General features: G+C 39.5%; 1 protein-coding gene and 1 non-coding gene across 2 annotated transcripts in view; one reads left to right on the top strand and one right to left on the bottom strand.

Moving 5' to 3' along the window:
• Positions 1-1,039: 1,039 nt before the first annotated feature.
• LOC126202994 (UDP-glycosyltransferase UGT5-like) overlaps positions 1,040-15,066 on the bottom strand; it is a 141,806-nt gene continuing 127,779 nt past the window's right edge. Inside the window, exons 5-6 of the mRNA XM_049937191.1 lie at positions 7,117-7,336; positions 1,040-1,426 (exon numbers count right to left, since the gene is read on the bottom strand). Coding sequence (XP_049793148.1) covers positions 1,120-1,426; positions 7,117-7,336 — 527 coding nt within the window. The 3' untranslated portion in view covers positions 1,040-1,119. The remainder of the gene's footprint in view (positions 1,427-7,116; positions 7,337-15,066) is intronic.
• On the top strand, positions 6,341-6,415 carry Trnal-caa (transfer RNA leucine (anticodon CAA)). The gene has a single exon. It is a non-coding gene; the product is annotated as a tRNA-Leu (tRNA).

The following is a 15,066-nucleotide window of genomic DNA, read 5'->3' as shown; positions in this document are numbered from 1 at the left end:
GCTGGCCTTCTTCTAAGTAGAAGTGATCTGAGCACATTATCCATAAATGTCTGTTTTAGGACTGTATTGTGGAATACTGCTGAGAATGGAACTAAGACAAAAAGAATCTAACAAGGGAGCCATGAATCTTGACCAATCATTTAGTCCATACTAAACACATGCCATACTCTTGTTCTAGTTTAATTAGAGACAGTGTACTCATTTATGTTTTCACTTATTTAATGTTATTGTCAACATGAAATCAAACTATGGAAAGTCCAGGTTGGAATATTAACATTATCATGGAAAGGATAGATTGCTACTTAGCATAAATATGACATACTGGGTTGTAGATAGTTGCAACAGAAAGACTGTTATACATATTGAGCTTTTGGCCAAAGACTTCTTCAGAAAAGAAAACACATGCACATCCACACAAGCAAAGCCACCTCACATCCACAAGATTGCTATCCCTGGCTAATGAGCTAGAATGCATTCCGGCAGTCGTGGCCAGAGATAGTAGTCCCGTGAACAAGAGGCATGCCTTCCTTTGTGAATGTGTGTGTGTTTCCTTTCTGAAGAAGGCTTTGGCCAAAAGCCCAATGTATAACAGTCTTTTTGTTGTGCCTGACTGCAACTCAACGTATCAACACAAACTCAAAATCAATAATTTAGTATCCACATAAACTATATTTCAACTCTTACCAGTACCTATTGTGGTTTTCTTTAACTTTTATATCACTTTTAGTGTGTCTGTTTGAATAATAGTTGGATTTTGCAAATGAAACAGAAACAATCAATTATTGATAAAATTATTTAAATCTACTCACCAAGAAGCAGCAGAACACGCAAGCTTGCCAATCACAACAATCTTTTATGTGTGTGTGTTTCGCTGCTGCTTGGTGAGTAGACTTTTTATCTATCAAACTAAAAAAATGAAACAGAAAGTATGTTTCAGTAATCTCACACTTCCCTTTCAACACAGTAGATATTTAACAGTTTAACTATTGATGTCAAAGATGGGTTTGCAGTTTTAAGGATTCAAACATAAACAATCACATTAAATTAGAGGTAGGCTGTCTTTAATATTTTCTATTTACATGTTATTCTATGCTGCACAGAAATAAATGTAATGTTAGTTCAGTCCCTTTTCACACCTTTCTTTTTCCCTCCACTTTTCGCTTTTGTACTTTTGCCACGTACAAGTCGTAATACTGTCCTAATTAGGAACACAGCTACAAAAATCACTGCAACCACAGCCAACAACACCACAGCAATGACATCTAGTAGCAGATATTGGTACCATGTCAGATCCAGAGCTGCAGACCTCATGTGGGGAGCACCTTTGTGCCTAATGACATACTCTGTCCAGTATATAGCCTCTTCCATTGGAGGCCTTGGTCTGTCTCTGAAAAGTTTTGACAAAAATTTTGCCTTCTCCGTGTACCTGTAAGCAGAAGTATAGTGTCAAAATAAAGTACTTAATACATCACAAATTAGTCTAAAAGTGCATATTAAAATTCATAAAATAAATGACCACTGGCACATATCATGTTCTCTCAACTGAATGAACATTCTGGAGAAAGTATTGGTAAATACAAAGGCTGAAAATGACATTCACATTGATAAAAAGGCAGAAAGAAAGCAAATTTTCATGTACACAATTCATGCAGACAGCCTCTGATTGAAACTAGAAATACTCAAAAATTGGCAGGAAAATTAGGTTCATCCAGTTGTAATTCAGCTAAGGCACAAAATCAGTTGTGGTTATTGCATCAGAATATCTGAGGACTAAGGGGTAAGCTTAATGAGTTCCTTTATTTGTGTTGAAGAACTAGAGTTGAGGAAACCAGTTGATATAATCTGCCTCCCTGAACATCATGTGACCACTGGTATAGATACGTTAAATATTACAGGATTCAAGTTAGCTTCTTGCTTCTGTAGAGAAAATATGGAGAAAGGAGGAGTTGCAATACTTATCAGAAACTATTTTGATTTCAAGAATATTGATATTAATAAATTTTGCTCAGAGCAGCTTAGAAGTTTGTGCAATGGAAGTGGTATTTCATAAGTCCCTTTTAACAGTAGGTATATACAGATCTTCTTCGAGGAAATTTTAACCTCTTCATAAAAAAATCTGCAAGCTCTGCTGTCCCATCTCATGGCAAAAAAAAAAAAAAAAAAAAAAAAAAAAAAAAAAAAAAAAAAAAAAGGAAAGAGTGGTTGCTGGTGATTTTGATGTGGATTTATTGAAAAGCTCTGTCAGTGAACAATTATTGCAGTCAGTAACACTATCATTCAATTTAGTTCCTACTGTGAACTTTGCTACTTGGGTATGTAAATGCTCTGAGACTGCTATTGATAATATCTTTGTAAACAAATCTAGGGAAAAAAGTCGTATCGCAAAACCAATAGTAAATGGGCTATCTGATCACAACATGCAACACCTTGTGTTAAATGTTGAAACTTGTCAGGATAAATCTGAGTACATGAAGGTAATAAATAAGTCAAAAATTGAGAATTTCGGGAAATTGCTCAAAGACATGAATTGGATAGATGCTTACAGTACTTCTGACTCAAATGGAAAATACAAAGTATTCATTAATAAAGTTACCTCCACTTTTGAAAACTGTTTTCCCCTAAAGGTAAATCACACAGAAGTCAAAAAATAAACCATGGATTACACAAGGAATAGAGATATCATGTTGGATGAAAAGGAGACTGTACCTACTATCTAGGAACAGCTCTGATGTTAGCATTGTATTGCATTACAAAGAATACTGCAAAATATTGAAGCAAGTAATCCAGAAATTGAAGCAGCCTTATTAAGAGAATAAGATAATTACATCTGGAAACAAAATAAAAACTGTATGAGAAATAGCAAAGACAGAAACAAGTGGGGCCAAAAAGGAAGAGGAACAGATAGCTCTAAAAATAAATGAGACCCTGGCAAGAAGTGCATGTAGTGTTGCATTTCTGTTACTGACAGCTTGGGGTTATCACATATGGTGAACAGTGCAATGGAGTATCTGAGACCAGCCTTTAAAAATAACTTCAGTAAAATGGGAAGGACACTCACATCTCTGAAAGAAGTAGCATCCATCATAAAATCCTTAAAATCTAAGAATTTCAGTGGGTATGATAACATATCAACAAAGTTAATCAAAGAGTGCTCATGCAAGTTTAGTTGTATCTTAACTTATTTGTGTAATCAATCTCTTATCAGTGGAACATTTCCAGACTGGCTAAAATATGCCAAAGTTAAGCCTCTTTACAAGAAGAGGGATAAAGAAATACCATCACACTATAGACCAAATTTCACTTTTGCTGGCTTTCTCAAAAATATTTGAAAACGTTGTGTTCAAGTGTCTCCATAAGCATTTGACTGCAAATAATGTATTGCCCAAGTCACAGTTTGGATTTCTTAAGGGTTCTGATGTAGAGAAAGCTATTTACACTACAGTGAGAATGTACTTAATTCATTAGATAATAAATTAGAGGCTACTGGAATTTTCTGTGACCTGTCAAAAGCCTTTGACTGTGTGAACCACAGCATTCTCTTAAGTAAATTAGAATATTATGGTGTCACTAGCAATGCTGCGAAATGGTTTGAGTCTTATCTGTCTAACAGGAAACAAAGGGTGTTGTGAAATATCTGTGCAGTAAGCAGTCAATCTTCATCTGACTGGGAATTAATTAAATATGGTGTTCCTCAGAGTTCCATCTTGGGTCCATTGCTTTTTCTTGTGTACATGAATGACATCATTATTTTGTTTGCAGAACATTACAATAAGTAGCAAGTCAAGTACAGGTTTAGAAATAGCTGCTAATCAAATTTTCACTGACATTAATAAGTGGTTTAAAGCTAATTCACTGTCATTAAACTTTGAGAAGACCCACCATATGCAGCTGAGAACCTGTAAGAGATTTCCTTCCAGCATGTGTATAACATATGAAGACATGCAGATCAAAGAGGGTGATAGTATTACATTTCTGGGATTACAACTCGATAATAAATTCAGTTGGGAAGGGCATACCACAGAATTGCTTAAGCGCCTAAACAAGTCTGTATTTGCCGTGAGAATGATGTCAGATGTAGGAGATATAAATATTAAAAGAAACTTGCATACTTTGCTTACTTTCATTCTATTACATCATATAGGATCATATTCTGGGGCAACTCATCAAACCGAGCAAAAGTTTTTAGGGTGCAAAAGCACGTGATAAGAATCATTTGTGGTGTAAATTCAAGAACATCATGTAGAAACTTGTTCAAGGAACTTTGTATTCTAACCACTCAATATGTACATTTGTTAATGAAATTTGTTGCAAGTAATACATCTCTCTTTCCAACTAATAGCTCAATACATACTATCTATACTAGGAATAAGAACAATATACATAAAGACCTAAAATCACTTACCTTGGTCCATAAAGGGGTCCAATATTCAGGAACACATATTTTCAATAAATTGCCAGCAATCATTAAAAACTTGATTTCAGATAAAGCACAGTTTAAACAGAGTTTGAAGGACATTTTGATAGGCAACTCCTTCTACTCCATAGATGAATATCTTAACAGAGACTGTTAAGCCGGCTTAAGTAAAAATGCCTGTTAGATTTCAGTTTTGACAGCACTTGGTCACAACAGTGAAGGTTAGGTATTTCTGTGTTTGATAAATTTATTAATAGTGCATAACAGTGTTTCATTCTGACAGCATGTTAGTTCTATAACTACTAGCTGTTCCAGTGTACTGCATTGTATTCACCTGTTTCGACAATCTCCTGACAAATGAACAGGGTATTATGTATTATATTCAAGTGTTTTATGTTTTATGTTATACATTCTGACATGTTCCACACCCACAAGGATCATCTCATTTTTTGGGTCTATATAACGAAAACTAAATCTAATCTAATCCTGGGAGATATCAAGAGAGACGTCTCACTAATGAACCAAATATGTTCACCCATGTAAAATTCTGGCCAGAGCGGCCAGAGCTGGTGGTCATGTTTGTGTGAGGTTTGCCTGCTTGTGTCAATGCATGTGTGTGTGTATTTTCCTTTCTTTTCTGAAGGAGGCTTTGGTCAAAAGCTCAGTGTGTAACAGCCTTTTGTTGTGCCTGTCTGCAACTCACATGTCATAGCAGTCTATCCTTTTCATAATTGTTGATATTCCACCTGGAATTTCCATTGTTTAAATACCAACCTAGCTTCCAAAGAATTAAGTACTTTTCAAAATAACAGTTTGTTCCTAATACCATCTATAAGTAGTTGGACATCACCCAGAGTAGTCAGTCTGTGGCTCTTTACAGTCATAAGGCCAACAAATACATTTTTAGGCACACAGCACCACACAACATTACTGAAGGACTCATTCACATTCTGGGTCTTCCCACATAAACACTTCTTCAGTAGCTCAGGATTTGCCAAATCTCTGTAAATAGGTTTGATTGTCCTCGTTACTGCCAAAGGAAGAGAATGTTTATGTGTAAATTCATGCAGGGTGCCAGAAAATTCAGCTTGCCTATATTTACACCAAGTGTTTGGTGGAAGTGGACACAAAGCATGACATGGCTTTTCATCGGTTAATATTTGATGAAAGAAAGTTCTCCACACAGCTCTTTTCATCTTCTCTAAATTGTCACAGTTATCTCTAATGGCCTTCCCATAATATTTCTGTAATCCAACAATTACTTTGTCTGTTAGTCTCCCAGCAGATTTTATTGTCTTGCCATCAGTTTTGTGTTACCCAGCTTCGTTTTTAGGTTATGCAGACGTGTTCCCATTCTTTTCTTGTCATGTCCTACACAAAACAAAGCAATTCACAGCTTTCTAGACTGTGTAGTTCCCAAGATATGACTGCTCAACTGTGGCAGTATATGCGTAGCCGTGAAATTTGACAGTCACACATCAACATTCAAAATATTATTTGAAGGTCTCACAATTGTCTGATTTTAATGTATTATATACCAAAATGTTCAGGAAAGTCCAAAGTACATTATGGAGTAGAAAACAGAAAGTGTCAAGTTTCAACAAATTTCACATTCAATGTCCCCTTAACTACTACAGTGTGATCTTCTTCCATAACAATCTGCCATGGAGGACTGTGCTAAATTTGAACTGTATTGACTTTGTACAAATCTGAACTGTTTATGAAACTTGCTGGCAGATTAAAACTGTGTGCCAGACCGAGACTCGAGCTTGGGACCTTTGCCTTTTGCAGGTAAGTGCTCTACCAACTGAGCTACCCAAGCATGACTCACGCCCCGTCCTCACAGCTTTACTACTGCCAGTACCTCATCTCCTACCTTCCAAACTTTACAGAAGCTCTCCTGCTGTGAGGACGGGGCGTGAGTCGTGCTTGGGTAGCTCAGTTGGTAGAGCACTTGCCCGCAAAAGGCAAAGGTCCCGAGTTCGAGTCTCGGTCCGGCACACAGTTTTAATCTGCCGGGAAGTTTCATATCAGCGCACACTCTGCTGCAGAGAGAAAATCCCATCCTGAATTGTTTAGATTGTGCTACTTATCCATTGTCATTGTGGCTTTGGGCCTGTAAAATTATGCTGATGATTGTTTCTAGTGTAATAACTGGTCACTGTAGTTATCAGGTATACTTGTTATCAAGTATACTTTGCATGGAATAAAAGATGCGTTTTAATATCGACTAAAATGTGATGTCACATATATTATTGAACAAACAGTAGTCCACACCTATGTGAACTTTCAGCTTCAAGGTGATCAACAATAGTTGGTACAAAGGAGAGGCTATGAATTACAGGTACATTCTGTCACAAGATCAAGTAGTTACTACTGTTAACTGAGTAAGACATTAAATGCTTCTGACTTCTGTTCTCAAGTGACATGTATCAGTAATAAATGTATTACTGTTTTGTTGTAAATATATTCCTAACTGTATGTGCTCTGGGACTGACTTAAAGTGTTCTTTTATTGCTGGTGGGTGATTAACATACAGCAATAAAATTAGTTATAATAAAAGTAATCAATAATCACATTAGGACTTCTAAATTAATTCAAAAATCAAGCTGAAAATTGGTATGTTTAAATATTAAAGCATATCTTAATGGCAGAAGTAATTAGAAAAAATGTTGCTTTCCAGTTTGATTCAGTAATCATACCTTGGGTTTTCTAAAATTTCTGATAGTGCCCATTGCAGTGAGTCTGTGGTAACATTTGCAAAATCAAGTTGTACAGCATATCCTGCATTTCTTGCACGATTTGCATTAAGTGACTGGTCTCCAAAAATTGGAATAGCAATTAAAGGAACTCCATGATGTAATGCCTCCAAAGTACTATGCAGTCCTCCATGTGTGATAAACAGTTTTACATTCTGGTGAGCTGTAACAGAATGAGAAGTAACAGAAGTAATCTCAATGTGAAGAAACATCCCAATAAAATGAAATATTTTTAATTATACCAAAAGAAAAGTACTCATGACAAAACTAAAAAAGTTATGAGACAGAACTGCTGTCCATTACTTATATTCTGGACAACTATACAGTACTGGCAATAGACTCATATACAAGCATACACACTACTCTAGCTTTTGAAACTAATGGCTGTCTCCATGGGAAAGAGAAAAGAGAAAGGGATAGACTGTGGGAGATTATTGTTGGAAAGGTTTTGCATAATTACATTTACATGTGTTTGCAGTTCATGTTCTGTTTATGCCCTCTTTCTTACTACTAGTGTGTAGCATTTATTTATGTGAGTGCAGCTTTTTATCTTTGTCTTCTTTGCAGTAGTAGTATTCATTGTACTGTATTTGTTGCATGTGAAAAGTCAGCCATTGTCAAGAAAACCAGTCATTTTAATTAATAAAATAAGTTCATAATCAGCTTTATTAATCTTTCTTGGCAACCTCCTCTACCCGTGCTCAGGCATCGCTCAGTTTATGTGAGGAAAGTTGTTATTTCATATAAACTTTCAGTATCCCAACTGTGACATGTTCAGGTGAAAAGAAGAGAGAAGAAATCTGCAATGGCTGAAGAAGTGTCTTCAAAATACACCTCAAAGCTGGATGCAGAAAATTATGTCATGGAAATTACAGATAACTGCAATCTTAAAGGCTTACGGAACTCTTGATGTTGTAATTGGGACTCAATGTCAACCTAATGAAGATGATGATGCCACCTTGAAAGCATGGACAAAAAAATGCAAAAGGTATGTTTTTGATTTCCACATCAGTAGACAGTACACAAATGCAAAGTCTGTTGGTTTGTGAGACAGCCTACAAAATGTGGAACAAGTTGAGATCACTACATGAGCAACAGCCAGAAGCCAGCCAACTAACAATAACTCAACGTTTTCATGAATATCAGATGAATGCAAATGATTCTGTAGTTGTTCAGTAGTTAAAGTTGAAAATCTAGCATTACAACTCAGAAATGTTGGAGAAAAGGTTTCAGATGTAGCTGTAATGACGAAAGTCATTTCGTCATTACCATGAAAATATAGCGCATTTAAAACAGCTTGGGACAGTGTGCCAGCTAGTCAACAAAATGTGGAAACTTTGACAGAATGTCTCACCAAAGACAAGTCCCAGTTGAATATGAGTGATGAAGAAACTGGTGCATTTGCAGAGATGTCCATCAACAGACAAAAGGAAAAGGCAAGATATCCTGATAAAACCAAAAGTTCAGAGGAACAAAAATCAAGATCAGATTATAATGGTACAGCCTCCCATAAGACTCATATGAAATGTCTGATACCACCTTTTTTTAATATGCATCCGGATAGTTGTCAGACAATTCAGTGCTTCCTAAGGCCTTGTATGTGTGTCTTTATATGTATCATTCAGTCCTACTTCATAAAAAAACTTGATATAAATTGCGAAGACATGTGGAATGTTCTGGAAGGACGTGCGTTGTCTTAATCGATGACAACAATCCACCGATAATTACAACAATCCATGTCCTTCCAGAACATTCCACATGCCTTCGCAATCCGTATCAAGTTTTTTATCAAATAGAACAGAATGATTTTATAAAAGTGCTGGCAGGTCGATAGACACACAAACAAACACAAACATACACACGAAATTCGTTTGTTGCGAAAGCTTGAATTTCGTGTGTATGATTGTGTTTGTTTGTGTGACTATCGACCTGCCAGCACTTTCGTTCGGTAAGTCACATCATCTTTGTTTTTAGATATATTTTTCCCACGTGGAATGTTTCCCTCTATTATATATATATATATATATATATATATATATATATATATATATATATATATATATATATATATATATATATATATATAAACAAAGATGATGTGACTTACCAAATGAAAGTGCTGGCAGGTCGACAGACACACAAACAAACACAAACATACACACAAAATTCAAGCTTTCGCAACAAACTGTGACCTCCACCTGTCCAATGGCCAGCTTCACACGTCCATCCACATCAAACCCACCAACAAGCAACAGTACCTCCATTATGACAGCTGCCACCCATTCCACATCAAACGGTCCCTTCCCTACAGCCTAGTCTTCAGATAGCCTGGGCTTCAGCAGTGGTGATGTTGGGAGTAGCACCTACTCCAGTCCTGTAACCTGGAAGGTGTACACGATCAAAGGCCGAGCCACATGTGAAAGCACCCACGTGATCTACCAACTGACCTGCCTACACTGTGATGCATTCTATATGGGAATGACCAGCAACAAACTGTCCATTCGCATGAATGGACACAGGCAGACAGTGTTTGTTGGTAATGAGGATCACCCTGTGGCTAAACATGCCTTGGTGCACGGCCAGCACATCTTGGCACAGTGTTACACCGTCCGGGTTATCTGGATACTTCCCACTAACACCAACCTATCCGAACTCCGGAGATGGGAACTTGCTCTTCAATATATCCTCTCTTCCCGTTATCCACCAGGCCTCAATCTCCGCTAATTTCAAGTTGCCGCCACTCATACCTCACCTGTCATTCAACAACATCTTTGCCTCTGCACTTCTGCCTCGACTGACATCTCTGCCCAAACTCTTTGTCTTTAAATATGTCTGCTTGTGTCTGTATATGTGTGGATGGATATGTGTGTGTGTGCGCGAGTGTATACCCGTCCTTTTTTCCCCCTAAGGTAAGTCTTTCCGCTCCCGGGATTGGAATGACTCCTTACCCTCTCCCTTAAAACCCACATCCTTTCGTCTTTCCTTCTCCTTCCCTCTTTCCTGATGAGGCAACAGTTTGTTGCGAAAGCTTGAATTTTGTGTGTATGTTTGTGTTTGTTTGTGTGTCTGTCGACCTGCCAGCACTTTCATTTGGTAAGTCACATCATCTTTGTTTTTAGACATATTTTTCCTTCGTGGAGTGTTTCCCTCTATTAAACCATATCATTAATTTGAACCCAACAATTACGTTTGTTATTGTCGCTGTTGCATTTCGAAATCTTTCCTGTCGTCTTATTTTCTCTTTATTTTCTCTTTCTGTTTTTAACAGTAGTCTCACTTTGTATTCACCTTTCCCTTTTTACCGTAACCTACTATACAATTTTATCCTGCCTATATATACTCAACAATACGTAACCCACTTCCAAACCATAACCAAAAAAAATTTTATTTTCCGCTTTCAACACTACCGCTGCTATAAAATCCACCGTTTGTAGTTCAATAACAGCTGCTTTCACGTATTAAACAACCATTTCGACTAGTTCTAATAACTTTCACTTTATTTCCACTTCCGTTTTTCGCACATCACTGATCATTTTTAGGCGCTCCCCACAGGTTTTAACGTCATTATTTCTTCGTCAGACAATTGTTAGCTCCATTTTCGTAATCTTTCACCACAACACCACTCCTTTTAATACATTTACACGTTTTTTCGAAATTTTCCCGAATTTCTCCGTCCTTTAACGTGTTAAAGCGGCAACACAACCACCTAACCTTTATGCACATCGCTGTCTACCAACCCAAGTTCACCACAGGATCAACTTAACCAACACTTTTTCGCCTTTTTTCATACCAGATCTCCAGTTGCTTTCTAGTTCACCTTTATCTCTCCCCATATATTTTTATCTTTCATTTTCATTTGAACCTCATGTTACACTCTCCACCTTCTAATACCATGTCACCCTCACAACACCCCCACAACGACCCCATTAAGTTTTATTTACATTCCCTCCGCAAACATGCCTTCACCCTAGCCAGATTACACTCGCATATTTTATTTTCTCAGGCTTGTCTGACATTTGGCATAACCCCCAAAGGCCTCACACTTAAAGTTCCCATCTCTGGCTGCAAACCTTCTTTCCATCAGTCCCTATACCAGTTCCAAACTGAACAATCCATTGCCCTCACCCACCTAATCCTTCACCTACACATCAACTCAGCCAATGAACACACCCGTCAACTCCTATCCTTAATAAAAGTCCTCAATCTTTCCTCTCCCACATCCACACCGGCTATTCAGAGCATCTTCCTACAGGCCAACCGCAAATTAGAACAGCATGCCACCCTTCACCTCAAAAAACTATCCAATCTCCTGGTTTCCCACCTCCGGAAAGGCAACTCACTCACCCTTCACAACCTTTCCAGCAAACCTCAACCACCTCTCATTGCACACAAACCCAGTCTCTCCCATCTACTCAATCTCCCACTTCCAGCTCCACTCCCTCCAAAACCTCAAAATTCCAATCAACACAATTTGGTACCACAACACCCTAATTCAGTAGTTAACCTTTCCTCCAAACCTCTCTCCCAATCCGAAACCTCTGTCCTATCTAAAGGCCTCACCTTCAGCCCCTCTCCCAGATTCAACCAAACAGCCCTCGTCAAAGATTTACTGTCCTACACTCGTACTCTCTGCTGGAAGTATCACTTTGCCACGAAGAAAAATGATCCTAATCCTACCCCTAACGATCAAATTCCCCAAGACACTATCCAAATTGAACCCTGCCTGGAACAGTTCCATCCTCCGTCACAGCGGGACCCACCTCCTCTTCCTCAAAATCACCCTCTCCAAACCTTCCAGGAATTTCTGACTTCCAGCCTTGCCTCTCAATCCTTCTTAAAAAACCTTAATCCTACTCCCAACATCACCACTGCTGAAGCCCAGGCTATCCGTGATCTGAAGGCTGACCAGTCCATCGTCATTCTTCCAGTGGACAAGGGTTCCACGACCGTGGTACTTGATCATCGGGAGTATGTGGCTGAGGGACTGCGTCAGCTTTCAGACAACACCACATACAAAGTTTGCCAAGGTAATCCCATTCCTGATATCCAGGTGGAGCTTCAAGGAATCCTCAGAACCTTAGGCCCCCTACAAAACCTTTCACTTGACTCCATCAACCTCCTGACCCCACCGACACCCCGCACCCCTACCTTCTACCTTCTTCCCAAAATTCACAAACCCAATCATCCCGGCCGCCCCATTGTAGCTGGTTACCAAGCCCCCACAGAACGTATCTCTGCCTACGTAGATCAACACCTTCAACCCATTACATGCAGTCTCCCATCCTTCATCAAAGACACCAACCACTTTCTCGAATGCCTGGAATCCTTACCCAATCCGTTACCCCCAGAAACCATCCTTGTAACCATTGATGCCACTTCCTTATACACAAATATCCCGCACGTCCAGGGCCTCGCTGCGATGGAGCACTTCCTTTCACGCCGATCACCTGCCACCCTACCCAAAACCTCTTTCCTCATTACCTTAGCCAGCTTCATCCTGACCCACAACTTCTTCACTTTTGAAGACCAGACATACCAACAATTAAAGGGAACAGCCATTGGTACCAGGATGGCCCCTTCGTACGCCAACCTATTCATGGGTCGCTTAGAGGAAGCCTTCTTGGTTACCCAGGCCTGCCAACCCAAAGTTTGGTACAGATTTATTGATGACATCTTCATGATCTGGACTCACAGTGAAGAAGAACTCCAGAATTTCCTCTCCAACCTCAACTCCTTTGGTTCCATCAGATTCACCTGGTCCTACTCCAAATCCCATGCCACTTTCCTTGATGTTGACCTCCACCTGTCCAATGGCCAGCTTCACACGTCCGTCCACATCAAACCCACCAACAAGCAACAGTACCTCCATTACGACAGCTGCCACCCATTCCACATCAAACAGTCCCTTCCCTACAGCCGAGGTCTTCGTGGCAAACGAATCTGCTCCAGTCCAGAATCCCTGAAGCATTACACCAACAACCTGACAACAGCTTTCGCATCCCGCAACTACCCTCCCGACCTGGTACAGAAGCAAATAACCAGAGCCACTTCCTCATCCTCTCAAACCCAGAACCTCCCACAGAAGAACCACAAAAGTGCCCCACTTGTGGCAGGATACTTTCCGGGACTGGATCAGATTCTGAATGTGGCTCTCCAGCAGGGATACGACTTCCTCAAATCCTGCCCTGAAATGAGATCCGTCCTTCATGAAATCCTCCCCACTCCACCTAGAGTGTCTTTCCGCTGTCCACCTAACCTTCGTAACCTCTTAGTTCATCCCTATGAAATCCCCAAACCACCTTCCCTACCCTCTGGCTCCTACCCTTGTAACCGCCCCCGGTGTAAAACCTGTCCCATGCACCCTCCCACCACCACCTACTCCAGTCCTGTAACCCGGAAGGTGTACACGATCAAAGGCAGAGCCACATGTGAAAGCACCCACGTGATCTACCAACTGACCTGCCTACACTGTGACGCATTCTATGTGGGAATGACCAGCAACAAACTGTCCATTCGCATGAATGGACACAGGCAGACAGTGTTTGTTGGTAATGAGGATCACCCTGTGGCTAAACATGCCTTGGTGCACGGCCAGCACATCTTGGCACAGTGTTACACCGTCCGGGTTATCTGGATACTTCCCACTAACACCAACCTATCCGAACTCCGGAGATGGGAACTTGCTCTTCAATATATCCTCTCTTCCCGTTATCCACCAGGCCTCAATCTCCGCTAATTTCAAGTTGCCGCCACTCATACCTCACCTGTCATTCAACAACATCTTTGCCTCTGCACTTCTGCCTCGACTGACATCTCTGCCCAAACTCTTTGTCTTTAAATATGTCTGCTTGTGTCTGTATATGTGTGGATGGATATGTGTGTGTGTGCGCGAGTGTATACCCGTCCTTTTTTCCCCCTAAGGTAAGTCTTTCCGCTCCCGGGATTGGAATGACTCCTTACCCTCTCCCTTAAAACCCACATCCTTTCGTCTTTCCTTCTCCTTCCCTCTTTCCTGATGAGGCAACAGTTTGTTGCGAAAGCTTGAATTTTGTGTGTATGTTTGTGTTTGTTTGTGTGTCTGTCGACCTGCCAGCACTTTCATTTGGTAAGTCACATCATCTTTGTTTTTAGACATAGTTTTACTACGTGGAATGTTTCCCTCTATTAATTTATATATATATATATATATATATATATATATATATATATATATATATACACACACACACATATATACACACATATATATACACACATACAAGGCCTTAGGAAGCACTGAATTGTTTAATAACAATCCGGTCGCATCAAAAAAAAAAGAGAGAGAGGGAGAGAGAGAGAGAGAGAGAGAGAGAGAGGTGGTATCAGACATTTCATATGGGTCCTGGGGGAGGCTGTACCATTATAACGTGTGTGCGCCAGTGTTAGTTGAATCAATTAGTGGTTTAAAGTTTTTTGTCCTATTCAAAGATGATGCGACTGGATAGAGAGTTGTTTATTTCCTAAGACACAAATATGATATCATTGATTAGTTTCACGAATTAGATAATCTTGTGTTGAAGTAGTTTGGTCAGAATGTCAAAACATTATGTGTGGACAGTGGCACTCAATGCATTAATTATGGTATGAGACAGTTTGTGAGGAACTATGGAATTCAGTTAGAAACAACTGCTCCACATACGCCGGAACAGAACGGTTGTTCTGATTGGGACAATTGCACAATTGTTGAAAGTGCACATGCGATGTTGGAAGCCAAAAATCTTCTCAAGTTTTTATGGGCAGAGGCTGTTAATACCGCTGTAGACATATTAAATGGAGTTACAACAAAATGCATTTTGGGGCAAACTCTGTATGTGTTGTGGAGTGCATGAAAACCATATGTTGAACATCTTCGAG

This window comes from Schistocerca nitens, chromosome 9 (assembly GCF_023898315.1).
Source record: "Schistocerca nitens isolate TAMUIC-IGC-003100 chromosome 9, iqSchNite1.1, whole genome shotgun sequence".
In the NCBI taxonomy this organism is placed as follows: domain Eukaryota; kingdom Metazoa; phylum Arthropoda; class Insecta; order Orthoptera; family Acrididae; genus Schistocerca; species Schistocerca nitens.
This window is presented reverse-complemented; position numbering and strand designations above follow the sequence as displayed.